We start from the raw sequence: 27546 nt of genomic DNA, 5'->3' as shown, positions 1-27546 counted from the left end.
AATGACAGACCTGTATCACTTAATATTCTTTGTAAAATCTGCAAGAAAATTATTAGAAAAAGATGGATAAAACATTTAGAAAAAAATGAAGTGATAACACCAAGACAATTTGGTTTTAGAGAATGAAGATCACATGTTACTAACCTATTAAGTTTCTACAGTAGGGTAATAGATGTCATACAAGGGAGAGAGGGATGGGCAGATTGTGTCTATCTTGATCTCTAGAGAGCATTTGATAGGGTGTCCAATAAGAGACAGCTGTGGAAGTTGAAGACCTTTGGAGAGGTGCATGGGAAACTATTAGAGTGGATGGGAGATTATTTGATAGGAAGGCAGATGACAACAGTCATAAGAGACATGGTGTCACAATGGAGAAACGTGACTAGTGGAGTACCCCAGGGCTTTGTCTTAGCCCTAATAATGTTTCTGATATTTGTACATGATTTGCCAGAAGGTTTGAATAGTTACACGAGTATGTTCCCAGACGATGCTAAAATCATGAAACATATTAAAGGTATTGATCGTTGTATAAAACTGCAAGAGGACTTGGACAAACTCCACAGCTGGAGCCAGACTTGGAAAATAGATTTCAATGCCAAGAAGTGTCATGAATCAGAAATGGGAATGAGTGTAAAAAGACTACACTGGACATATAAAATGGGCAATGTGATAATTAGTAAAAGAAGAGGAGGGGAAAATTTGAGAGTGATTATTCAAGATGACTTGTCACCAGAAAAGCATATAAACAAAATCATTGGAGGAACTTATGGATTACTGACCAACACGAGAGTGGCTTTAATTATATGGATGAGGAAATGCTGTGGGAGCCGAGAGTGACCATGATAAGACCAAGACTGGAGTATGCGGCTGTGGTATGGTCACTTCATTTGAAGGAGCATATTGATAAACTAGAGAGGGTTCAACGGATGGCAACGAGGATGATACCATGCTTAAGGGAACTCACCTACGAGGAAAGATTAGAAAAACTGAAGTAACCAACACTGCGAGAGAGAAGGGAAAGAGGTGACTTGATCATAATATTTAGAAATGTAAGAGAATTGGAAAGGGTGGATAGAGAGGATCTTTTTGTACTGGATGATGGAAGAACAAGAGGTCATGACTTCAAGTTGAGGAAAAGTGGGTGTCTTAATGATCTTAAAAGGTTCAGTTTCCCAAACAGAAGCATAAGTATTTAGAACAACTTAGATGAAGGGGTGGTGCAGGCAAAAAACATTCATGTGTTTAAAACTAGACTAGATAAATGTAGATATAGAGACAGGACAACACGAGCTTAGCTCAATTCCTGTATACTACTATCTATCTATCTATCTATTGCCAGACGCCTCAATCCCGTTTGGGGTGGCCACAAACAAATCGCCTCCAAGTTGCCCTGTCCCCCACCATTTCACTGTCCTGCTCCCAACTCACACCCCCCTCTCTCATATACCTCTCCACCCCATCCCTCCATCTCATCCTCGGCCTCCCCCTCCCTCTTTCCCCCTCTACCTCACTCACATACACTCTCTTCATCAGTCTTTCACCCTCCATCCTCTCCACATGGCCAAACCACCTCAGTGTGTTCCTCATAATGCTTCCTATCACATCCACATCAACACCACAACGCTCCTTTATATCCTCATTCGTCAGCCTGTCCCTCCATGTGACTCCACAGGTTCCTCTTAAATAACTCATTTCCACTGCTTTCACTCTTGACTTGTGTCCTTCCAACAACGTCCAAGCTTCACTTCCGTACGTTAGAGTTGGTATCACAATACTGTCATGTAGTAACTTTTTCACTTCCATGCTCACTTCCCTGTTTCTTATCACTGCTTTCAAAGAACCAGCAACCTTTCTTCCCTGCTGTACCCTTTCAAGCACTTCACTCTCCAAACCTCCATCCTTACTCATCACACTACCCAAGTACTTAAACGTACTCACATTTTCCAATTCCTCACCATCCAACCTTGCTGTACATTCACTGAATTCACCTCTCTCAAAGACCATCATTTTACTCTTCCCTACATTCACCTTTAGATTCCGTTTCTTACACACACTCTCAAACACATCCACCAAGCATTGCAGCTCCCCTTTGTCTTCACTCAACAACACAGTATCATCTGCAAACAACAGTACAGGGAGTTTCCAAACACTATCCTCTCTCACCAGGGCCACTCCAACATCCACTACCCTACCTTGTACCTCTTTTATTACCCCATCCATGTACAGATTGAACAACCATGGAGACATGACACAACCCTGTTTCAACCCAACCTTCAAAGAGAAAAATTCACTTAGTTCACCATCCACACGCACTACAGCCTTCGCACCATCGTACATACTCTTCACAGCATTCAACAACTTCCCATCTACTCCATATATTCTTAACACTTTCCACAATCCTTGTCTATCCACCCTGTCATATGCTTTCTCCAAATCCATGAAAGCCGCATACAACTTCTTTCCCTTCTCTAGAAACTTTTCCACTAAAGATCTAAGAATGAATATCTGATCTACACAACCTCTTCCCTTCCTAAAGCCTCCCTGTTCTTCTCCAACTAATTTCTCTGTTCTTTCTCTAACTCTGTCAATAAGTATCCTACCATACACGTTTCCTATTATACTAAGAAGACAAATGCCCCTATGATTACCACACACTTCTTTTTCCCCTTTTCCTTTGTACAAGGGAATAATTATACCTGACTTCCAATCCTCCGGGACTCTACCTTCCTCCCAGGCCAATCTGCACATCTTCCACATCCATTCTACTACTATCTCTCCCCCATGCTTCAGCATTTCACCACACACTCCATCAATTCCTGCGGCTTTCCCTGATTTAACTTTTTTCATTGCTTCCACAACTTCTATCCTACTGATTTCTTCCTGTCTTCTCACCTCCCTCCTCCTCCCAGCCCTTCCCCAGCCACTTATACTCGCATTACTTCCATCCTCTACGTTCAACAATTCCTTAAAGTGTTCTCTCCATCTGCTCACTTTTTCTCCCTTCTCCACTAGTAATCTACCATTTTTATCTTTCACTCCCCTGCTAACTTCACTTCCACCCTGTCTTACTCTTTTCACCTCTCTCCAGAACATTTTCTTACAGTCCCTCCACTTTACACTCAAATTCCTTCCAAATTCCTCATCCACTCTCTTCTTACTCTCTCTTACTAATCTTTTCACCTCTCTCTTTCTTTCTACATATAACTCTCTCTTCCGCCTCTCAACCTCTTCCACGCCCCTATTTCTCATCCATTCATTGTATGCTTTCTTCTTTTGTGCCACAGCCTGTTTCACCTCTTCAGTCCACCACGCTGTTCCTTGCATCCCTCTCCGTCTTCTCTTCCTTCGACACACCACATCACATGCTGCACATATTTCTTCTGTAAATATTCTACTACAAATAGGTAAATACACACACACAATGTATGGCATAACTATTTGATATTCCAATACTGTATTTCCTTAAGATTACAGAAATGCAGACTTGTATAAGGTACAGTATCAAAATACACATCATATATAACCTATGCATTCTGCAAGTGAGCAATGCTTAAGATGCATATCAGTCAGGCTGTAAACAAACATTACACCTGATCACCCACTATGCAATGCAAGGCACTGGTGAAAGATGTGTATACAGTAAAGTATGTGTAGTTTTGCTGTATATAAATAAATGAATGCAAAATTATTTTCCCTTACAACTTACTGATCGATGTTAAATATGAGTACAATTGCAACGCATTTTAGAAACAATGTCATACAGAGTATGAGGAATGAGAAATACGCAAGATAAATGCTTCATGGTTATTAACAAGTATTGTACTGATAATGATTACCTTGAAGTAAAGAAATACAAGATAAATGGTAGTGTTATAAAAACACTGAATGCCTGAAACAAACTTCTTAGCCCATTCTATGATGTCATATGCATGTATAAAGTACAAATATTAAAACAAGCATAGCTAGATACATGCTTTCTCTAAAGTTAAGCTTAGGGAGCTATATTAGGCAAGTTTGTACCTAAGGTGCACATCCAGTTGATAACTATTGATGGGCCATAGTCTGACGCAATCTGTTGCACAAGGATAAACAGGCAGCCTCTTGGCAATGGACTTGGATTTGTATGTATGAAGTTTGGCTAGAACTCAACAGGCTGTAAACCCATTCAGTGTTAATATTTGGAGTTGCTATGGAGCCCCATAATGAAAGGCTTAGGATGCACCTGGGGGGAAGTTAACCATTAGTTGGTGACAGAACTATATACAGACTATGCAAAATCTACTGAAAAACTGTGGGAGACTATATATACAAGTAGACGCTTCCCCTAAAATTGTCCCCTGTAAATCCTAGTGGAGACTATATATAGTAGGCAATGTACAAGTGCCCTAGAACCTTAAATATCCCTAACTGGCAACATACAGGTGGCAGGTGGCTTATATAAGGTTGCTCAATCAATGACTCAATCAGTCTATTCCCAGCTCTTTGAGAGGACACAACACTTCTTTTTTTCTCCAGTAGACCTCAATTTCCAATTTTCTTTTGATATTTGGATACTGCAGACATAATCATGTCTCACACAAGAAGGAACATTAGTGATGATGAGATACAATTTCCTCTAGATCAGGATTTGGATGATGTTTTCACTGATGATGATAGCACAGTTGTGATTCTTCACCAGATAGTGATGGTAATGACACCGATAGTGGTGATGAATCACAACTCGAGGTTGAAGGGCCAGATGATACTCTGTCAGGTGCAGGAATTGAAGACAATGATGACAGTGCTCCAGTTGGGTGGTTGAATCATTCTCCAGTTAATAAAGAACGACTGCCACTTACTGGAGAAACAAGGGTCAAAGTAGTTTTGCAAAATCCTCCGGACCCACTGGAGATTTTTATGTCTTTTGTAGACAGGGATATAAATGAACAGATAGTGAGAATAAACAAACAAATATTCTGCCAAGGTCTGTGAGGAAATGAGAAGGAAGGGGAAAATGATGAAAAAGAGTAGAGATCTCATGTGGAAGGAAACTAATGTTGCGGAGATGTATGCCTTTTTAGGTTTGGTAATTTTACAAGACATAGTAAGGAAGCCTACATTCTACTCATACCATTCCACCAACCAGATGCCTGCAACACCTTTTTTTGGGAAATGCATAAGCAGGGACAGAGTTGCACGTCTTCTGCAGTATCTGCATCTTAATGACATAGAAAGTAATGATGACCCTGCCCACAAATTTAGGGAAGTGTTAGATCAATGGAGGCACAAATACATGTCTAATTACATCCCCAAGGAAAACATTAGCATCGAAAAATCCCTGTTTCTCTCGAAAGGAAGACTGAAATGGAAAAGGTGTACTCCCCTAAAGAGGGCAAGGTTTGGGATGGCAACCTATGTCCTAGCAGAAGCTGAGACAGGGTACTAGTATGTATGGGAACTTTTGCCATATACAGGGAAAGGCACAGAATATGATTGCCAAATATCAGGGTTGTCAGATCAAGCTATAGCCAAGCTTTCCAAACCAACTAAAATTGTTCCCTGCCCCAATAATGCCTCTACTGAATAAGGCTATGTGCTTGGAATGGATAACTTCTATGCTCCAACTGAACTGTATGATATCCTCTTAGCTCATGGAATTGATGCCACTGGCACAGTTAGATTTAACAAGAAGGGTCTTTCTGAGGAAGTAAAAGAAAAGAAACAAAAAAAGGGAGAAACGATCTCCAGGTTCAATGACAATATGATGCCTATGAAATGGAGAGACACGAAATATGTAAACATGCTCAGCACAGTCTACGATGACTCCATGGAAATTGCACAATCTGGTGGGAAAGCGGTATGCAAGCCAACTGCGTGCATCAAGTACAAGAAACTGCATATGGAAGGAGTAGACTTAATGGATCAGATAACATCTGCCTCATGTGTCACATGCATGGGTGTTACAAAGTACTGTATGAAGATATTTTCAGGTTGACAGGAATGAGTTTGAAAGCTGCCATGTAATCTACACGAGAAATGGTGGCCAAAAAAAAAGTCCTTCACTTCAAGCTGCACTTGACTGAACAGACAGTGCATGCATTTAGCAAAGGCGTTTACTGGATAAAGAAACCCACAAGCTCAGTCACTCTCAGACCATGCCCTACATGACTGAGTGGAAGACATTTCCCAATAGAGACAGAGTCAGCTCAAGGCGAAACTACACAGAGGGTTCATTGGAGATGTACCTACTGTGATATGCAGAAAAAAGTGAGAAGTATCTACAGCTGTGACATATGTCAAGTTGCATTATGCATTACTCAATGCTGTACTATATATCAGAACACCTTCCAAAGTAAGAGGGTGAAAGCAGCACAGCAACAGATGGAAAAAAAGAAAGAAAGAAAAAAAAAAGCCATAAGATGCAACAGTAAAATAACGATTTAGTGAGGGGGGGTGGAGGGAAACCACATCCAGGCCACAAGTCCTAGACACAGCTTTGGCTATGGATGTGGGTGACTCCATTTACCTTACTTTTACAAATATGAACAACAGCTGCTAAAAAAAAAAAAAAAAAAAAAAAAAGTTTTCAATATTATATGCATCTCTGCTATGTTACTGAAATATAGCAACTGTTAAACACTACAGCAGTCTATATATTAATTATATTAAAACCTTACATGCAGTACAATCCATATAAAAATTATGTTAAATCATCATCATCATCTAATCCTACGTTGCCCCATGAGAAGCATGGAAGCCTGAGGCTAGGCAAGTTGGTCCTAACATTTAAGATGAGAGTGATCAGCTTCACTCATCCCTGAGTGGCATTACATGAGCAATAAAACCACAACCACCCCTTGGATATAAACCTACACAGGCTCAAGCCAATTGGAGTGCCTTAATTACCCACTAAACCACCAGGCACCATAATTTGGTTATATGGTTACCATTTAGTATAGTAAATGGTTTCCTTAAATAATGTGGTGTAACTATATTTATGTTCCAATCCTGTGGTCGGGGGCATCTATATAAAGACGATTTTTGTATTAGGTACTTCTCAGCAACTGCTGCTGCCGGATAAAGTCAAGCATCAGTGTAAATGGTGAAGCATTCTAAAAGGTGCTGTATTTCGCAGTTTGAATGTTATCCTTTCACTGACTGATCCCTCCATGGGGCATCTTGTTACTGATTCTACCACTAAGACTCTATCTGCTGATGAGAATTGGTGCCAATCATCCACTCACACAATGTCATGCAGTCTTTAGGGGATTTTACACTGAGTGACAAGCCTAATAGTTTCCTGTAACCCCAGAAACCATTTACACCACTGGGTTATAACCATATAACCACTTAAGATGTGATGTGAAACCAACCATGTACAGTACTATTATAACTAGGTGGAGAGATGCAAATGTGGCATCTATCAAGGAACCAAACATCCACACTCTTCTCTGTGCTTCACTGTGGCTAAGTACTGTCTATTGCAGAGGAACATCAGTTTGCTGCACAGGATGGCCCTGAAGGAGCAACAACTTGGCTACGGTTGACGGGTCTGCTTGGCCAGACTGACCCGTGTTACCCAACTACATCAGTAATCTTACTCCAAGTGGTCACAGTTTCTTGTATATCCGTCACCTGCCACCATGCACCTTATCTGTGTGGTTATATTTTTTGTACCATGAGGTGAGGCATTTGTTGAAGAATCTGAATGACCATAGCTGTGTTGATCCCTTAGATTTCTCTATCTATCTATCTATCTATTGCCAGACACCATAATCCCGCAAAGGGTGGCCATTTAACACTGAGTTAGTTGTTTTACAGGGAGGGGCACCAACCCTCCATCAACCCACTTGTTGACACGTAGGGAGCACGTATGGTTTGGTTATATGGTTACCACCCAGCGTTGTAAATGGTTTCTTGGCTTACAGGAAACCATTTGGCTTGTCACTCAAAGTAAAGCCACCTGTAAAGGAAAGAAAAGGAATAAGAAGTGACAGGAAAGATAGGAGAAATAGGAAGAGAGGAGGGCAGGCACAGAAAAAGAATGATAAAAGCTAAGGAAGTAGGCAGCACTACCTCAAGTGAGTGGATGATGGTCGCCATCACCTACCACTATTAGATTTCTCCCTATGCTTTACTGAAGGCTTGCTCCACTGTTGGCTCCAGTATTTAGGGTACTTCTCAGGTATGGTGTCTTTCCTCAGTGTTGGGGGGATGGATAATGTGTCATCTCTCCCAAAAGATGTACCCTCATATGTGATGAGGACTGGCACCCGATTTTGTTGATGCCAGCTTTGTCTAGTGTGCAAGGACAGTTAGTTTCACAATGCTGGCTAAGTATGCTGACTGTATCAGTTTGCACCCATGCAGCCAAAATGCTTATTGGCCTGGTCTGGATACTAGTAAGACACTCATTACAATGAACCAGGTTCTATTGAAAACTCTGGATCATGGATCTGAGGGTAGATTGGTACAGAAGCAGCAAATTACATGGTAAAATATTTCTGAAGCTAATACATCCCATCCCGAGAAGTGTTAATGTTGGGGGTAGGGTTTTGTGGGTCAGACCAAAAAAAACCTGGGATGAGGCCATACAGTGTGACCTCTGGGATAATGGAACTATGGAGGCTGCCAGAGATTGAGCAGCATGGAGAGATGCCATTAGGTGACCAAGGCCAATGCATGCAAGCATGTTGGAGCCTTTATAAATGAAGCAAAATGAATATATGTTAAGAAGCCCTGTATGGTACAATGAAAATATTCTTTGTCAAATATATGTTTCACTGATGGGCACTAGGTTACTAAACAATTAGATACATGTATTCAGCTTTACCTGAGGTACTCGTGTTAGTAAGAGGTGAGCTCCCACGAGTATCTTCACTGCCTCTGGTGTCGTCGCTTGGGTCAGTGGAGTTGATCCTGGGATCTGAGGAGGCATGTGAGGGAGCTCCACTGCTGCTAGAGTCACCTCTTTGGGACCCCGGATCAGAATCTTGAGTGCGGTCTGAAGCTCCAGAGAATGCTCGAGGTCGCATCTCCTCAAATTCTTGGCGAAGCAGCTCCTATGTAAGAAACAGCATTAACTAAGGTTGCTGTGCACTAAAATTCAGCTTTGTAAGAATTCATGGAGTTGATAATAAGCCCACAGCTTCCCAAATCTCTGAGTTACAGATTCACCATGGAGTTCAGAAACACAAAGCACAGATTTAGTTAAACAATACTTAATGTATATCTTCTCAAATCCATCCTAAAGGCTATCACATACAGTCAGCCCTTAACATCCGCGTTTTTAACATACACAGTTTTAAATATACGTGGGTGGATATAACATAAATGGTTTTAAATATCCGCAAGTGGATACAGCACTGGGGCCGGAATCACTATAGCATTTTATCTCGTTCAACTCTGCTGACACTGTTCATTGCAAATGTAACATTATCCCACACACAGATCATGGCTGTTTTAGTGATGGCATTATCCGGTGAATCAAATATAACTCCCTTCATTTTGGCCACTTCATTTATTAATGCCATTATTTTCTTTCCATTACAGGTGGCTTTACATTAAGTGACAAGCCAAATGGTTTCCTGTAAGCCAAGAAACCATTTACAACGCTGGTTGGTAACCATATAACCAAACCACACGTGCTCCCTACATGTCAACAAGTGGGTTGGTGGAGGGTTGGTGCCCCTCCCTGTAAAACAACTAACTCAGTGTCAAATGGCCACCCTTTGCAGGATTATGGTGTCTGGCAATAGATAGATAGATAGAATTCATCAGGGGAAAAGTTAGGATAGGCTGGGAGTATTTCTTTTCTTCATTGTACCCTTGATGAACTGGTCTCAACTGGCTTGCTGGCCCCCCCCCCCTCTTGTAAATAATACGAAGCAACATGCACCCAAATCGCACTGAAATCATACAAGAGTGGCTGAAAGTGTTATTTTATATTATATTGTGAATTACTGTGATCAAATACAAGTGATTTAGTGATATTTTTGCGATAATAATCAAAGAAGTAACGATCCTATGCACCTTAGTTAGCAAACATTTTTGCGGTTGCAAACTGTGCAGCAATGCTATGAAATGACTCATGACATAATAGCAATAAGCTTTATAAAAGTAAGTGGTAATAAAGGTCATTAATGAAGTCTGATAAAGTTTGCAATGAGTTTCCTCACATCGTTACTGTTTCGCTGGTCTAGCATAAACATTGGAATATCGTAATAAAATCATAGGAGACTGACTAGAAGTGTTTTGTTCTTATTATTATTGCACTTACTGCGATGAGGTAACATGGCTGTAACGCTACTTGGTATGGAAAAAATCTTGTGGTTTGGTGGAAATTTCCACCTCCCTGGGCTATTTCTTGCATCAGACAGTCAAAACACACCTTGTATTCTCTCATATCGTTCTCCGTGATTGGAGTGCCTACAGACATGCAGTTGTTGCAAATGATAGTAGAAAGATTGACGTTTGTGTGACAAAAATTTTAGCTCTCAAGATTAACAATACGTGGGTTAAAATACAAGTTGAAAACAATTTTTTTCCTATTTCTCTGCAATGAGCACAGTCAGTACGTTGTCATCACAGCTACTGCAACCATCAGGTTAAGGAGGGTCCAGGGGTGTTTTTAAGGGGGGCAGCAGATATCCGCGGATTTTTAACATACACGGGTGTCTCTGTTACCTAACCCCCGTGGATGTTATGGGAGCACTGTATATCATACACTAATCATATTTTTCCATTCCCCCCTCTCAGCTCTAATACCCAAAGTTCCATCATTTTAAACACCTACCAGCTGAAACCATTCCTTGGACTGTCACATCACAAAAATGAGGAGAGCCCTTGTCATTGCCTTGCAAACTGCATCCATTCATTTAACATTTTGTCAGATATTTTGAGTTTTTATATTCTAGACCTCATTTTGATACATCCACTCACCTTGTCAGACACACATACTTTTTTCGCTTTTCAAACAAAAATTCAACCATCAGCTTCATACACAATGCCACTTTAAACTTGCCACTGTGACACAACTTTTATCCTGGGGCAAAGAAACAAGTTCTAATTTATCACTGACATGCTTTACAGTATAACGGGAAGGGGGAAAATTTTATTATTTAGTCTATGTTCCCTCCACCCACTTGTACCACAAGTCAAGTGTTAAATGATGCTGGGAGAAGCATTTTAGATTCAGTACTGAAATGGTGCACTGTTTCCCATTTCCAGTTAAAATAGGTTTTTAGGGAAAAAAAAAAAAAAAAAAAAAAAAAAAAAAAAAAAAAAAACTTCCACTTGTTAGCTCAGAAAGATTACCAGGTAATCTCTTTGAAATAAGGATTCCTTACATGACCTACATTATGCTCCCCTACTACCTAATAGCTCTGATGGAAAAGAATACTGCATTGATGTTCAAGGTCTTAGAAACCCTGTGCCCAGACCATTTCCTCATTCTTCTGAATCCTTTGTTAACCCCTACACCGCGGGCATGTTTACCGATGTTTTGCTTGTGCCGCGGGGTTATTTGGGCTCCGACAGACTCTCAAAAAATATTTGCCAAAAATCAGTTATTAGTCCTAGAATATTAAAATTATATATGCTTATGGCACATACCTTCAGCTTTCTCCTGGAATGTTTGTTGAGCCTTTGTAAGTTACCGTAGGACTTGTGGAGACCTCTGAAGTTGGGTAACGAAGTCTCCACTTTACACTTCCCGACAACCCGTAATATGATTACCACAGCCAGATATTAACACTATAAACACTACTCTATGATTTTCAAGTAGTTTGGGATCCATATTCCAAAAAAAAAACCACTGTGAAAGCAATGAAAATTATGAGCGCGTCTGACCGCCGCACTTGCGCTAGTTCACTCTTGGTACTTTGTCATTTATTATTCATAAAACCCCTCACACTTTATATTTCTATTACTATATAACACTTATATATATCTACAGTCTTTATCCATAAGTTTCCTTCAGTAGTATTAGTTTATTGTCACTGTAGGGATTCAATTTCTTTCAGTAAAATACGTAGCATTCACTTTCTCGTCCTGTATAGTAGCATTGAGAGTGAATGTCACTTTCATCTTCACTCTCATAACTCATAGTATTCAGACATGCTATAGTGAAACTTTCACTTTCATTACTCCTAGGGTATATACTCGTATTCTTATAATACTACTCATTTACATTTCTATTTTCGTTCTCTATTTTATTTACGTTATTTACATTTCTATTTTATTTACGCTATGTTATGCACTGTCACTTGAAGTAACTTATAAAACTATTTTCCATTGTTCACTTATATTTACATTCATTACTTTCACTTGCTGTTTACACATTATTTACAATTCCACTTGCACTGTTTTACTCAATAGAAAGATCGTAGTCACTCTTTTATCAATTGTCAGCCCTTTACCTCTTTCCACACGAGGTTTAGTAGGGGGTAAAGGTCACAGGGCCCTTTGCATGGGGGTGAAAAAAGGCCCTGAAGTCAGCAAGAGGATGAGCCGTACCTCCTCTTCGGAAGATGAGAGAGAACTGATAAAGGAGGGCCGGCCCGGGTTGAGGCCTACTTAGGGGTTATTCAGTACTACCAACGTAGCTCTTGAAACAGCTATGTATTTCACTGAAATGACTGGCAGGAAATCCAGACAATACATTATAAATTAGGTAGTTCCAGGTGAATGTAAATATCACTTAGGCTTCTCCCTTCCCTCCTTATATGTATATTTATTACGAAAATAGATTATATGGCATATTTCAAGGGGAAATAAACAGCGAAAATTAGCGAACGAGTGCACGTGAGGTGTTGTCAGGTGATAATTAGCCAATTCTAGGTGTATGGCACTCTCACTTACCTTATTTCTTTCTTGTATATATTATTTGGTATAAGAATAGGGCATAGGGCTTATTTCAATGGATGAAATCAGTGAAAAATTCCAGGGAAGATTTACTTAGCGTAGCACGGCCGGGCAGGCGAGAGGATAGTGTAATGGAGGGGGGGTAGGGAGAGGGGGTAGGGAGGGGAGTCAAGAACGGGGAGAAATGGCTAAATTGTCAACAATGGATGGGAGTACAGATGAGATTAGGAGTGCTGACTAGTGTTGGACATTGGCAGTACTGATAGATGATACAAGCCCCCACTTGGAAGCCCGGGTGAATTCAAAATAACACAGAATCACAAAAGCGACGCCCTGCGGTATGATCCCTTGCTCCCAAGCGTCACGAAAGTGACGCCCCGCGGTTAAGGGGTTAAGAAGCAATGTGGTTCAAACATCAGGCATGAGTGCAAATGTTTCTCATCATTTGTACCTCAACTTACTTTAATACTACCTTCCCTTTCTTCCTACCTTCCTTTGTGTGTGTGTGTGTGTGTGTGTGTGTGTGTGTATTTACCTATTTGTAGTATACAGGAATTGAGCAATGCTCGTGTTGTCCTGTCTCCAAATCCACATTTATCAAGTCTATCTTTACACACATGAATGTTTTCCTCATGCACCACCTCTTCGTCTAAGTCGCTCCAAATATTTATGTATTTACCTAATATACCTAATTGTGATATACACGGAATGTGCTATGCTCGTGGGTTTCCATCGCTGTTTCTCGATAAGTCAAATTTAACATTAAACTCGTTTAAGTTTTTAGACTGGACAATCTCTTTGTCCAGGCTATTCCATAAGTCTATACTTCTGTAAGGAAAGCTATATTTCTTGATATCCTTCAAGCAGCTTGACTTTTTCAATTTCATTCCGTGTTCTCTTGTTGCTCTCTTATCCCATTCAAACAGATCTTCTTTGTCAATTTTATCTACTCCCACAATGATCATGAACACTGCAATCATGTCTCCCCTCTTTCTCCTTTCCTCTAAGGAAGGCAAATCCAGCTTTTCCAGCCACTCTGTGTATGACAGGTCTGCCAGGCTGGGGACCATCTTGGTTGCTGTTCTTTGTATTCTCTCAATCTTGTTTATATCTTTCTTTTTGTGTGGGGACCACACTACCGCTGCATATTCTAACCTGGGGCGGATCATGGCCACTATCAATTTTTTCATCATCTCCTCATCCATATAATGAAATGCTACTCTTATGTTAGTCAAGAGTTTATAAGTCTTTCCAACTATCTTGTTAATGTGCTTTTCTGGTGACAAACTATCTTGGACCAGCACTCCCAAACCTTACTCTTCTCTCATTTTTGTGATTAATTCATTACCCAACAAAGAATTCAGTGATGGCCCATTTCCAATATTTTACATTTCTTTACAGTGGAAATGAGTTACTTGAGAGGAGCATGTGGAGTGACGTGGAGGGACAGGTTGACGAATGAAGAAGTGAAGGAACGTTGTGGGGTAGATGTGGATGTGGTTGAAAAGATTAGGAGAAATACACTGAGGTGGTTTGGACATGTGGAGAGGATGGAGAATGAAAGACTGACTAAGAGGGTGTATGTAGGTGAGGTGGAGGGAGGGAGAGGGAGGGGTAGACCGAGGATGAGGTGGAGGGATGGAGTTGAGAGGTATATGAGGGAGGGGAGGGTGAGTTGGGGGGAGGGGAGGGTGAGTTGGGGGGAGGGGAGTCAAATGGTGGGTGACAGAGTGACTTGGAGGCGTTTTGTCTGTGGCCACCCTTTACGGGATTAGGGCGTCGGGCTATAGATAGATAGATAGATAGAAATTTCATTTCCCATGTCCGGCTCCAATCATGTATCCTATCCAAATCATCCTGCAGCATTTTACAATCCTCCTCATCCTCTACGTTCCTCAAGATCTTTACATCATCAGCAAACAGACTTGCATAACTGTTCACTCCATCTACCATATCATTTACGTAAATCAGGAACATTACTGGCGCCAACACCGAGCCTTGAGGGACTCCACTTGTTACTTCCCTCAATCCACATATCCTATCCTTTATTACCGTCCTCATTTGTCTGTCTCTCAAAAAGTCTCTCATCCATTCCAGAAGTTTCCCCTTCAGTCCTCCTATATATTCAAGTTTCCACATTAGTCTCTTATGTGGTACCTTGTCAAAGGCCTTCTCTAAGTCTAAGTACACACAATCCACCCAATCATCTCTCTCCTGTACCACATCAATCGCTCTAGAGTAAAAGCTCAACAAGTTAGAAACACATGACCTTCCACTTCTGAATCCAAAGTAACATTCAGCCAAAATATTCATCTCTTCTAGATATTTCATCCATCTGTCTTTCAGGATTCTCTCGCACAGTTTTGCGTCCATGCTGGTTAGAGACACTGGTCTATAATTCAGGGGTTCTTCCCTGTTTCCTCCCTTATAAATTGGTACCACATTTGCCCTCTTCCATTCTTGTGGCACTTTCCCCTCTTCCAGAGAACACATGATTAAACTGTGTGTGTGTGTGTGTGTGTGTGTGTGTGTGTGTGTGTGTGTGTGTGTGTGTGTGTGTTTACCTAGTTGTATTTGCCTAGCTGTGATATACAAGAAATAAGCGACACTCGTGGAGTCCCATCTCTGTTTCTCAATAAGTAAAATTTTGCTTCAAACTTCAAGTTTTTAGACAAGGCAGTCTCTTTGACCAGGCTATTCCACAGGTCTATGCATCTACAGTATATGTAAAACTATATTTCTTGACATCCTTCAAGCTACTTGCCTTTTTCAGCTTCATTCCATGTCCTCTTGTTACCTTCCCATCCCATATAAACAGATCTTTTCTGTCAATTTTATCTATTCCCATCATGGCCCTGAACACTGCAATCATGTAGCCCCTCTCTCTCCTTTCTTCTAAGGAAGGCAGATCCAATTTTTCCAGCCTCTCTCTGCATGACAGATCTGCCAGGCTTGGGACCATCTTGGCTGCTGTTCTTTGTATTCTCTCGATCTTATTTATATCTTCCTTTTTGTGTGGGGACTGCACTACTGCCAGACATTCTAACCACGGGTGGATCATGACCACTATCAATTTTTTCATCACCTCCTCATCCGTGTAATGAAATGCAATTCTTATATTAGTCATGAGATTATACGTCTCTCTAACTGTCTTGTTGATGTATTTTTCAGGTGACACACTACCCTGGACCAGCACTCCCAGATCTTTCTCTTCTCTTGCTTTTGTGACTGGTTCATTACTTATTAAATAATTCAGTGATGGCCCATTTCTAATACAGTATTTTACATTTTTTTGTGTTGAATTTCACTTCCCACCTCCGGCTCCAGACATGAATCCTATGCAGGTCCTCCTGTAGCATTTTACAGTCTTCTTCAACTTCTACTTTCCTCAGGATCTTTGCATCATCAGCAAACAGACTTGCATAACTGTTCATTCCATCTACCATAATGTTTACGTAAATCAAGAACATCACTGGCTCTAACACCGAGCCCTGTGGGACCCCACTTGTTACTTCCCTCCATCCAGACATCCTGTCCTTTATTACAGTCCACACTGTCTGTCTCTCAAGAAGTCTCTCATCCACTCCAGGAGGTTTCCCTTCAGTCCTCCTATGTGCCTTAATTTCTACATCAGTCGCTTGTGGGGTACCTTGTCAAAGGCATTCTCTAAATCAAAATGAGCACAATCCACCCAACTGTGTCTTCACCACTTATTCTCACCTTTTCCTGGTTTCCCTTTCTCTGTTGTTCTAAAATCTCCAAAACTTATTTTATCTACCTGCTGAGTTTTCTTCCACCTCTTGTGGTGTTCTTGGATTTCCTTGATATGTTCCTCGTCCATCTTAGTTTTAGATTCATGCTCGTCAAGTTTACATTTCAGCTTGTTGCTTTCGTCCTCCTGCCTCTTATTTTCCCATTTCAGCTGTTTTATTTCACTTGTGGCTGATCCATTACTTGCTTTTAATTCTGGCACCTTTCTCTCCTGGTCAATAGTGAGTGAGCAGACGCTCTCTAGCTTGTCTTTCAACTCCTTCATCTCCCTCTCCTGTTCTGAGGTTCATTCCTATAATTCACTAATTATTGCCCGTACCTGTTTTAGTAGTGGTTGGTGGTGGTGACCATCATCCACTCACTTGATGTAGTGCTGCCTACTTCTTTCTCACCCTGTATCATTCTTTTTCTGAGCCTGCCCTCCTCTCTTCCTATTTCTCCCATCCTTCCTGTCGCTTCTTAGTGCTTTTCTTTCCTTTACAGGTGGCTTTACATTGAGTGACAAGCCAAATGGTTTCCTGTAAGCCAAGAAACCATTTACAAAGCTGGGTGGCTACCATATAACCAAACCATAACTTGCCCCACATGTGTCAGCAAGTGGGCTGGTGGAGGGTTAGTGCCCCTCCCCCTAAAACAAATAACTCGAAGTCAAATGGCCACCCCTTACGGGATTATGGCATCTGGCAATAGATAGATAGACAGACCTGTTTTAGTTCCTTCCAGATATTGTATACACATCCTTCACCACTGCCTTGCACTGCCTTGCGGGTGATCAGTGTGACATTTGTTTACAACCTGACTGATATGCAAATTGTGCACTGCTCACTCGCAGAATGCATAGGTTATTTATAATGTTTTATGATAATGTATACTTAGACAAGTCTGCATCACTGTAATGTTGCAGAAATACAGTAACGGAATTTTAGATTGTTACAGTTATGCAATGTGAGTGTGTGTATTTACCTAGTTGTGATATACAAGAATTGACCTACACTCGTGGGGTCCCGTCCTTGCTTCACAATAGGTCAAATTTTGCTTTGAACTTGTTTTAAGTTTTCAGGCTGGACAATCTCTCTGTCCAGGTTATTCCACAAGTCTATGTATCTATATGGAAAACTATATATATATTTGGGGCTAAGATGCGAATGAATGTGTTTGAGTGGATGAGTAAATTGGGAGTGTATTGTCCTGTCTCAGCTACCTTCCTTTCCTTGGGGGAAGCAGCCTAGGTATATACATAGATGGACCTGTCTTTCTTGATATCCTTCAAGCAATTGCCTTTTTCAGTTTCATTCCATGTCCTCTTGTTACTCTCCCATCCCATACAAACAGATCTTTTCTGTCAATTTTATCTACTCCCATCATGGCCCTGAACACGGCAATCATGTCACCCATCTCTCTCCTTGTTTCTAAGGAAGGCAGATCCAACTTTTCCAGCCCATCTCTGTACAACAAATCTGCCACACTGAGGACCATCTTGGTTGCTGTTCTTTGTATTCTTTCAATAATGTTTATGTTTTTCTTTTTGTGTGGGGACCACACTACTCCCGCACATTCCAACCTGGGGCGGCTCATGGCCACTATCAATAATATCATCATCTCTTCATCCACATAATGAAATGCTACTCTTATGTTAGTCAAGAGATTATACGTCTCTCTAACTGTCTTGTTAATGTGTTTTTCAGGTGAAAACTATCCTGGACCAGCACTCCCAAATCTTTATCTTCTCTTGCTTATGTGACTCGTTCATTACCCATCAAAAAATTCTGTGATGGCCTCTTGGTACGTTTGCCCATTTCCAATATTTTACATTTCTTTGCACTGAATTTCACTTCCCACACCCAGCTCCAACCATGAATCTGATCCAGGTCCTCCTGCAGCATTTTAGTCTTACTCAACTAACTCCTCATCTTTGCATCATCAGCAAACAGACTTGCATAACTGTTCATTCCATCTACCATATCATTTATGTAAATCAAGATCATTACTGGTCCTAACACTGAGCCCTGTGGGACTCCACTTGTTCCTAACCTCCATCCAGACATCCTCTCCTTTATTACTGTCCTCATTTGTCCGTCTCTCAAGAAGTCTTTTATTCACTCCAGGAGGTTTCCCTTCAGTCCTCCTATGTGCTCCAAATTCCACATTAGTCACTTATGGGGTACTTTGTCAAAGGCCTTCTCCAAATGTAAATACAGTGGTCTCTCGCATTTAATGATTTAATTAGTCTAGCAAAACCATCGCTAATTGCGAAATAACTAAATGCAAATTGTACTTTATACAGGAAAAATATCAATTAGTCTGCGCTCATCCTCCAAGTCACCCTTTTGACCCCCGATTTCCTACTTTAAGTGCTGAAAATGGAACACAGTGTATTACCAATACATTATACTGATACAATACTGTACGGTTATATGCACTCATCGGCGAAAAACGCCAAATGCTCGGCACTGAGAGAGGAAAAAAAAAAAAGCACCAAATGGTCGCCAGACGCTCAGAACAATGATAACAATGGTGGTCTGGTGGTGGACGGGCAAGGCATTTCACACCCCACAACGCTAAAAACAAGACAATCGCTAAATGGTATCTTTTCTAACCTATCACTAAACGCAAAAGTCGCTATTTTGAAACACATTAAATGCGAGGGACCACTGTACAAACAATCCACCCAACCATCTCTCTCCTGCTGCACATCAAACATTCTTGAGTAAAAGCTCAACAAGTTGGAAACACACAACCTTCCACTTCTGAATCCAAACTGACTCTCAGCTAAAGTGTTCATCTCCTCCAGATGTTTTATCCATCTGTCTTTCAAGATTCTCTCTCACAATTTTGCGACTATGCAGGTCAGGGACACTAGTCTATAATTCAGGGGTCCTTCCTTGTTTCCTCCCTTAAAAAATTGTACCACATTGGCCCTCTTCCATTCCCTGGGCACTTTCCCTTCTTCCAGAGAACACACAATTAGATCGTGAATCTTATCCGCCAGTTGATCTGTACGTTCCTTCAGTACCTAATCAGAGATTCCATCCAGTCCTGGGGCTCTCCTTACATTTTGAGTTTCCGGTAATTTATACACTTCCTGCACTTTCACTTGTATATCTTTCATCACTACATTTCTAGTCACTCCCTCCTCCTCCTCCAGAAAATCCCTTTCTTTAGCAAAAACCGATTGGAATTTTTTTTTCACTGTTTCAGCCTGCATTGCCATGTCTTTATAGACCCCTACTTCTATTTTCAGTTTGGTGATTCCTTCCTTCTGTTTCAATTTGCCATTAACAAATTTATAAAACTTGGGTTCTTCCTTACAATTGTTAATTATCCTGTTTTCAAAGTTCCTTTCTTCCTCCCTACGTATTCTTGTATATTAATTTCTAGTTATTCTATATTCTTCCTTTGTTGTATTACTACCTCCCTTACTCCAGTTGTTCCAGGCCATGTCCCTCCCTTTTTTTTTTGCTATCATACAATTTTTGTTAAACCAATCCTTTTTCCTGTTTTCCTTCCCACTTACTCTTCGAATATATTTTTTCCCACTCCCAAATTACAGAGATCTAGAAAGATATCCCACTTCCTCTGCATCTCTTGTTTCTCTGAATTTTCTCCAATCCGCATTTTTGAAAAATTTCCTCAATCCTGTAAAGTTTGCTTTCTCAAAGTTGTATCTTCCCTACCTATAAAGCTCATCTCTTGGCACCACATTCCCTTTTATCATATGGAACTCAATGGCAATGTGATCACTTTTTCCTATAGGACACAGATATTTCAAAAATTCAATTACATCAGGTTCTTTGGTTAGCAGTAAATCTAGTTTTGCTAGTGTGTCATCACCTCTGAATCTTGTCTCTTCTCTGACCCACTGGGTCATTACATTATCCAATGCTATAATTAACAATAAAGTGCCTCACAAATCTTCACTGCCTCCTGAGTCCCATTCCTCCCAGTTCACCACTTTACAATTAAAATCACCCATCAGAATTATGTTGTTGCTTTTCTCAATCACTTTGTGTATACTCATATATCCAACCATGTCTGACAACATCTCCTGGTATTCATCACCATTCCATGCCCTTGTCTTAAGGGGGAACATATACTACTGCAATGTTGCCATTCTCTCCAGTTTCTAATTTCATATTCATCATTTCAGCCCTACCCTCTCCCAGTTCCACATTACCCACTTTTCTGTTGTTCTTCACTGCCATCATCACATCTCCTCCCGTTTTTTTTATTTTCTGTCTCTTCTCCACAGTTTGTATTTACCATCTCCCATATGGTTATTAATATCCTCTCTTAACTTGGTCTCTACAAAGCACATAATATCTGTTCATGTACCCTCAAAAAATCGTTGATTTCTAACCTTGCCGATATTAAACCATCATCATTAGTATATGCCACTTTCCAACTTATTTCATTGTTCTTTATTCCCTCTTCTCTCCCCCTCTCCATCTGTACCACTTCCTCAATTTCTGATCCGTAGGTCTCCAAAAGAATACCGTCTTCTCATGTTCTCTGTTCGTTTTTTGCCTTTGCTTAGCTCCTTTATTTTAGCTCTTTCTTACCCATTTGCATCTCTCCTTGTCCAAACATTCTTGAACACCATTTTGTCCGATAATTTCCATGTTTGTTGATGATTTCATTTACCATTACCTGAGACTTAAATTTTAAGTGGCTTTGTCCCTCCTTCCTTGTACATTCCTAGCTTAAACATTTCTTCAATCTCTTCTTGAGTTTCATTGTTATCCTCCATAACTACTGATACTATCTCTTTAGCTTTACTCAGTTCTTCTCTTTCCCTTTCTGATCTTACTGTCATACGTTTTTCTTTCACTCCCGAAATTATCACACAATTTTTCTTGTCTGCTACATCCCTGACTAATGATTCTCTACATCTTAGTACCCTAACCACTTCTTCTTCTTCTGTGTGTGTGTGTGTGTGTGTGTGTGTGTGTGTGTGTGTGTGTGTGTGTGTGTGTGTGTGTGTGTATTTACCTATTTGTAGTATACAGGAATTGAGCAATGCTCGTGTTGTCCTGTCTCCATATCCACATTTATCAAGTCTACCTTTACACACATGAATGTTTTTCTCATGCACCACCTCTTTGTCTAAGTCGTTCCAAATATTTAAGTATTTACCTAATATACCTAATTGTGATATACACGGAATGTACTATGCTCGTGGGTTTCCGTCGCTGTTTCTCAGTAAGTCGAATTTAACTTTAAACTCGTTTAAGTTTTTAGACTGGACGATCTCTTTGTCCAGGCTATTCCATAAGTCTATACTTCTGTAAGGAAAGCTATATTCCTTGATATCCTTCAAGCAGCTTGACTTTTTCAATTTCATTCCATGTCCTCTTGTTGCTCTCTTATCCCATACAAACAGATCTTCTTTGTCAATTTTATCTACTCCCACCATGATCATGAACACTGCAATCATGTCTCCCCTCTTTCTCCTTTCCTTTAACGAAGGCAAATCCAGTTTTTCCAGCCTCTCTCTGTATGACAGGTCTGTCAGACTGGGGACCATCTTGGTTGCTGTTCTTTGTATTCTCTCAATCTTGTTTACATCTTTCTTTTTGTGTGGGGACCACACTACCGCTGGATATTCTAACCTGGGGCGGATCATGGCCACTATCAATTTTTTCATCATCTCCTCATCCATATAATGAAATGCTACTCTTATGTTAGTCAAGAGTTTATAAGTCTCTCCAACTATCTTGTTAATGTGCTTTTCTGGTGAGAAACTATCTTGGACCAGCACTCCCAAATCTTTCTCTTCTCTCCTTTGTGTGATTAATTCATTACCCAACAAAAAATTCAGTGATGGCCTCCTGGTACTTTTGCCCATTTCCAATATTTTACATTTCTTTACGTTAAATTTCATTTCCCACGTCCGGCTCCATTGTGTATCCTATCCAAATCCTCCTGCAGTATTTTACAATCCTCCTCAATCTCTACCTTCCTCAAGATCTTTACATCATCAGCAAACAGACTTGCATAACTGTTCACTCCATCTACCATATCATTTACGTAAAACAGGAACATTACTGGCGCCAGCACCGAGCCTGTGTGTGTGTGTGTGTGTGTGTGTGTGTGTGTGTGTGTGTGTGTGTGTGTGTGTGTGTGTGTGTGTGTGTGTGTGTGTGTGTGTGTGTGTGTGTGTGTGTGTGTGTGTGTGTGTGTGTGTGTTCTTACCTAATTGTATCTTTACAGGAATGAGTCAAGCTCGTACTGTCCCGTGTCTTAAACCATATTTATCGTACATATCCTTAAATTTGTGAATTGTTTTGGAACACACTATTTCATTCGGTAGTGCATTCCATTGATCAATTGCTCTGTTTGGGAAACTGAATTTCCTTAAGTCTTTATCACCTCTCTTCTTATGCAGTTTTTTGCAGTGTCCTCTTGCTGATGCTTCTCCATATGTTAAGTAATCATTTATGTCTATTTTCTCCTTTCCTGATATGCACTTACATAGCATTATCATGTCACCTCTTTTCCTTCTCTCCTGTAGTGTTGGTAGATTCAGTTTATTTAGTCTTTCTTCGTAGCTTAGGTCCCTTAAGCTGGGTATCCATCTTGTAGCGGCCCTTTGAACTTTTTCAATCTTGTCTATATGCTTTTTGAGATGAGGACTCCAGACTACTGATGCATATTCCAGGGTTGGTCTAATGAATGATGTTATTATCCTTCTTAGCATGTCTTCATTTATGTATGTGAATGCTATTCTCATATTTGCAAGCAGTGTATACATGTTCTGTACCTTCTCGCTGATGTGGTCACCCGGAGATAGTCTGTTATTGATAATCACACCTAGGTCTTTCTCTCTCTCTGATGTGTATAGGGTTTTATTTCCTAACTTATAATCCCAATCAGGTCTTTTTCCACTTTTACCAAACTTGATTACATGACACTTGTCCACATTGAATTCCATTTGCCATGTACTACTCCATTCATGAAGTTTATTTAATTCCTCTTGTAGCTCTTTAGAAGAGTCTGTGATAGTAATTCTCCTTTGTATTTTTGCATCATCTGCAAACATATTCAGATAGCTCTCATTTCCAGTGTTACTGTTTATATCATTTATATACACTAAAAACATGATAGGTGCCAGCACCGAACCCTGTGGTACTCCACTAGTCACTTCTTTCCATGATGAGTAGTTTCCTCTTAGTACTGTCCTCATTTCTCTTTTTATGAGAAAGTCTTGCATCCAACAAAACAGTTTGCTTCGAATTCCTCATTGATGGTACAGTTTCAATAAAAGTCTTTGGTGTGGTACTGTGTCAAAAGCTTTCTTGAAATCTAAATAGATACTGTCCACCCATCCTTCCCCTTCCTGTATTGTGTTTGTTACTCTGTCATAGTAGCTCAACAGATTAGTAACACATGATTTTCCTTTTCTGAAACCAAACTGTCTTTCTGTTATCATACTGTGTTCTTCTAGATGATTTACCCAAGCTTTTCTTATAAGTTTTTCTAATACCTTGCTTACAACACTAGTCAGTGATACTGGTTGGTAGTTGAGAGGATTTTGTCTATTTCCTTTCTTGAATAAGGGGACTATATTTGCTTTTTTCCAAATATCAGGTAGTTTCCCTTGACTCAAAGATTTCTTGAAAATTAAAAATAATGGTTTACTTAACTCCTTTGCACATTCTCGTAATACCCAACATGAAATTTCATCAGGACCACTTGCTTTTCCTCTGTCTAATCTACTTAACTCCTCCTGTATTACTTTTTCTGCTATTTGTATATCTGGTAGTATGTGTGGACATGCGTGTTCCACATAGTCCCTCTCAAAATTTATTCTTCTGTAAAAACTAATTGGAAATTCTTATTTAGTGCTTCACAAATATCTTTCTCTTGTGTATAAGTGATTCCCTCGTCCGTAATGGATTGTATTATATCTTTTACTTTGGTTTTGCTTCTGATATAGCTGTAAAACAGCTTTGGTTGATCACTACTTTTATTTATTATATCCTCCTCAAACTGTTTTTGGGCTTCCCTCCTTATTCTTGTATAGTTGTTTCTTGCCTGTTTGTAGTTATTATACGCCCTTTCACTATTGTGTCTTCTGTATCTATTCCACAACAAATCTCTTCTTTCTTTTGATTTTTTACATTCTGTATTGAACCATTTCTGTATTTTCTTATCTGCTTCTTTGTGCTGTGGGATGTACTTCTGGACTCTTATTTCATAAAATTCAAAAAAAAATTTATATACAGCATTTAAATCTTGTCCTCTAAGCTCATTTTCCCAATCAACTTCTAAGAAATACTTCTTTAGGTCTTGATAATTTCCCTTTTTATAGTTTAGGCTCTTTTTGTAACTGTCATTGCTGTTTACTATGTCATATGCTATCCTGAAGTTATAATTTAGTACTGCATGATCGCTTTTGCCGAGTGGAGGGTGATATATTAAACTGTCAATGTCATTTTCTTGCCTAGTAAATATTAGATCTAGCACTGAAGGTACATCAAGTCCTCTTTTTCTGGTGGTTTCCCTCACATGTTGCGTTAAGAAAAACTCTTGTACGAGATCCAGGAGCTTTTGGTCCCAACAGCTTTCTTGGCTATTTATATCTATAGTATTCCAATTTATATTTGTATTGAAGTCCCCAGTTAGTATAATTCTTTCCGATTTCTCTTCCATTTTATGTAACAAGGATCTTATACTCTGAATTGTACTCTCTGCCAGGTCCTCATATTCGTCTCTTTCCCATGTGTTTGATCTGGGTGGCATGTACAAATTGGCTACAATTACTTTACCTTCAGATGTGTCGATCTCTACTGCAATCAGTTCTACTTGTGATGGTATATCTAGGTTTATTTCCTTGACTTTTATATTTTTCTTAGTTAATATTACAATTCCTCCTCCTCTTTTTTAAATTTCTGTCTCTTCTCCATATATTGTATTCCTCTAAGTTTAGTATGTCATTGGATATCCTTGGTGTTAATTTTGTCTCAGTTAGGCATATTATTTGTGGTTCATTTTCTCTGACATAATCATTCATCTCTAGTAATTTAGATTCCATTCCATCCACATTTGAGTACATCAACTTTATCATCTTGTTTATATACTTGTCATGACATGGTTCTACTAACTTCCTCCTTTTTCTTCCATCCTGTTTGTGTACCACTTTCTTACCTGCAATCCTATTACTTTGTAAAAAAAAATTTCTTCTCCTCTTCTGATCTTCACTCATTTTTTGTTTTTGCTTCCTCCCTTTTCTCTTTCAGTAATTCCAGTTCCTCTTGTGTTAGGCATCTTTTTATCCATACATTTTTGAACTCCTCTTTTTGCTTAAGATTCTTTGCATTTTTTAGTATCTCTTCCACAGTGTTTACACTCTGGAAAGTCACCTTTAGAGGTCTTGGCTTGCTTTTCTCGTATTTCCCTGACCTTTTGTGTTCCTCTATGTCTTTACTACAGATTTCCTCTGATACTTCTTTCAGTAAGCTCATTACATTTGCCATCTCCTTTTTGTCTCTTCTGATCTTGTTTTTAACTTCATCCTCTTCTATACCAGTGATTACTATTGATTTGTTTATCTCTACTGAATCTCTGACTAACTTTGGATTGTTTTGGATTATTCTTTTCACCTCCTTTTTAATGCTTTTTTCCTCCACCTTTGTTTCTAAGTCTTTCTTTACTTTCACCATTGTGTGTGTGTGTGTGTGTGTGTGTGTTCTTACCTAATTGTTCTTACCTAATTGTATCTTTACAGGAATGAGTCAAGCTCGTACTGTCCCGTGTCTTAAACCATATTTATCGAACATATCCTTAAATTTGTGAATTGTTTTGGAACACACTATTTCATTCGGCAGTGCATTCCATTGATCAATTGCTCTGTTTGGGAAACTGAATTTCCTTACGTCTTTATCACCTCTCTTCTTATGCAGTTTTTTGCAGTGTCCTCTTGCTGATGCTTCTCCATATGTTAAGTAATCATTTATGTCTATTTTTTCCTTTCCTGATATGCATTTATATAGCATTATCATGTCATCTCTTCTCCTTCTCTCCTGTAGTGTTGGTAGATTCAGTTTATTTAGTCTTTCTTTGTAGCTTACGTCCCTTAAGCTTGGTATCCATCTTGTAGCGGCCCTTTGAACTTTTTCAATCTTGTCTATGTGCTTTTTGAGATGAGGACTCCAGACTACTGATGCATATTCCAGGGTTGGTCTAATGAATGATGTTATTATCCTTCTTAGCATGTCTTCATTTATGTATGTGAATGCTATTCTCATATTTGCAAGCAGTGTATACATGTTCCGTACCTTCTCGCTGTGCGTGTGTGTGTGTGTGTGTGTGTGTGTGTGTGTGTGTGTTCCTGGCTACCTAACTGTTGTTACCTAATTGTATCTTTAGAACGAGACAGTGAGAGAGGAAGCATGCACATCGCTGCACCCTACAACTGGACATATCTAGAGTATCTTTATATGAGACAAGCTCAGTACTAGGCTAAATTAAGTGATGACTTAATACCTCTCCTGGGGGTAGGGTTTTTTTTCAAGAATACTCCCCGAGTATCCCTGCTTGTCGTAAAAGGCGACTAAAAGGGTTGGCGGAGGGTTAGTGCCCCTCCCTGGAAAACAACTAACTAAAAAAACAAACAACATGCCTCGGACAACGACTGACCAAACGATGACGACCCAGGACCGGACAAAGGACTTGGTAATGGGTACTTGGAATGTAAGAGGAGCGAATGATGAGGTGAAAGAGAGAGAGATTGTCCAGGAGCTTGAGGGTGCGAAAGTGGATGTATGTGGAATAACTGAAACAAAATGGAGAGGAGAAAGTGTGAGAGAATGGGAGTATGGATGGGGTATATGTGCAGGAGTAGGTGAGAATGAGAGGGCGAAGGAAGGAGTATGTATAGTTGTGAGTAAAAGATGGAAGAAGAGCATAAGACAGTATGGATCAGTTGGGTCA

The 27546-nt window shown here is 39.9% G+C and overlaps 1 protein-coding gene across 1 annotated transcript in view; it reads right to left on the bottom strand.

The window, feature by feature from the left end:
- Window positions 1-27546, bottom strand: part of gig (TSC complex subunit tuberin) — a 686003-nt gene that overhangs the window by 202050 nt on the left and 456407 nt on the right. The window contains exon 21 of the mRNA XM_080266862.1: window positions 8813-9041. Coding sequence (XP_080122988.1) covers window positions 8813-9041 — 229 coding nt within the window. The remainder of the gene's footprint in view (window positions 1-8812; window positions 9042-27546) is intronic.

This window comes from Coenobita brevimanus, chromosome 22, assembly GCF_032717465.1.
Source record: "Coenobita brevimanus isolate Jiangsu-jjx chromosome 22, ASM3271746v2, whole genome shotgun sequence".
NCBI lineage: Eukaryota > Metazoa > Arthropoda > Malacostraca > Decapoda > Coenobitidae > Coenobita > Coenobita brevimanus.
This window is presented reverse-complemented; position numbering and strand designations above follow the sequence as displayed.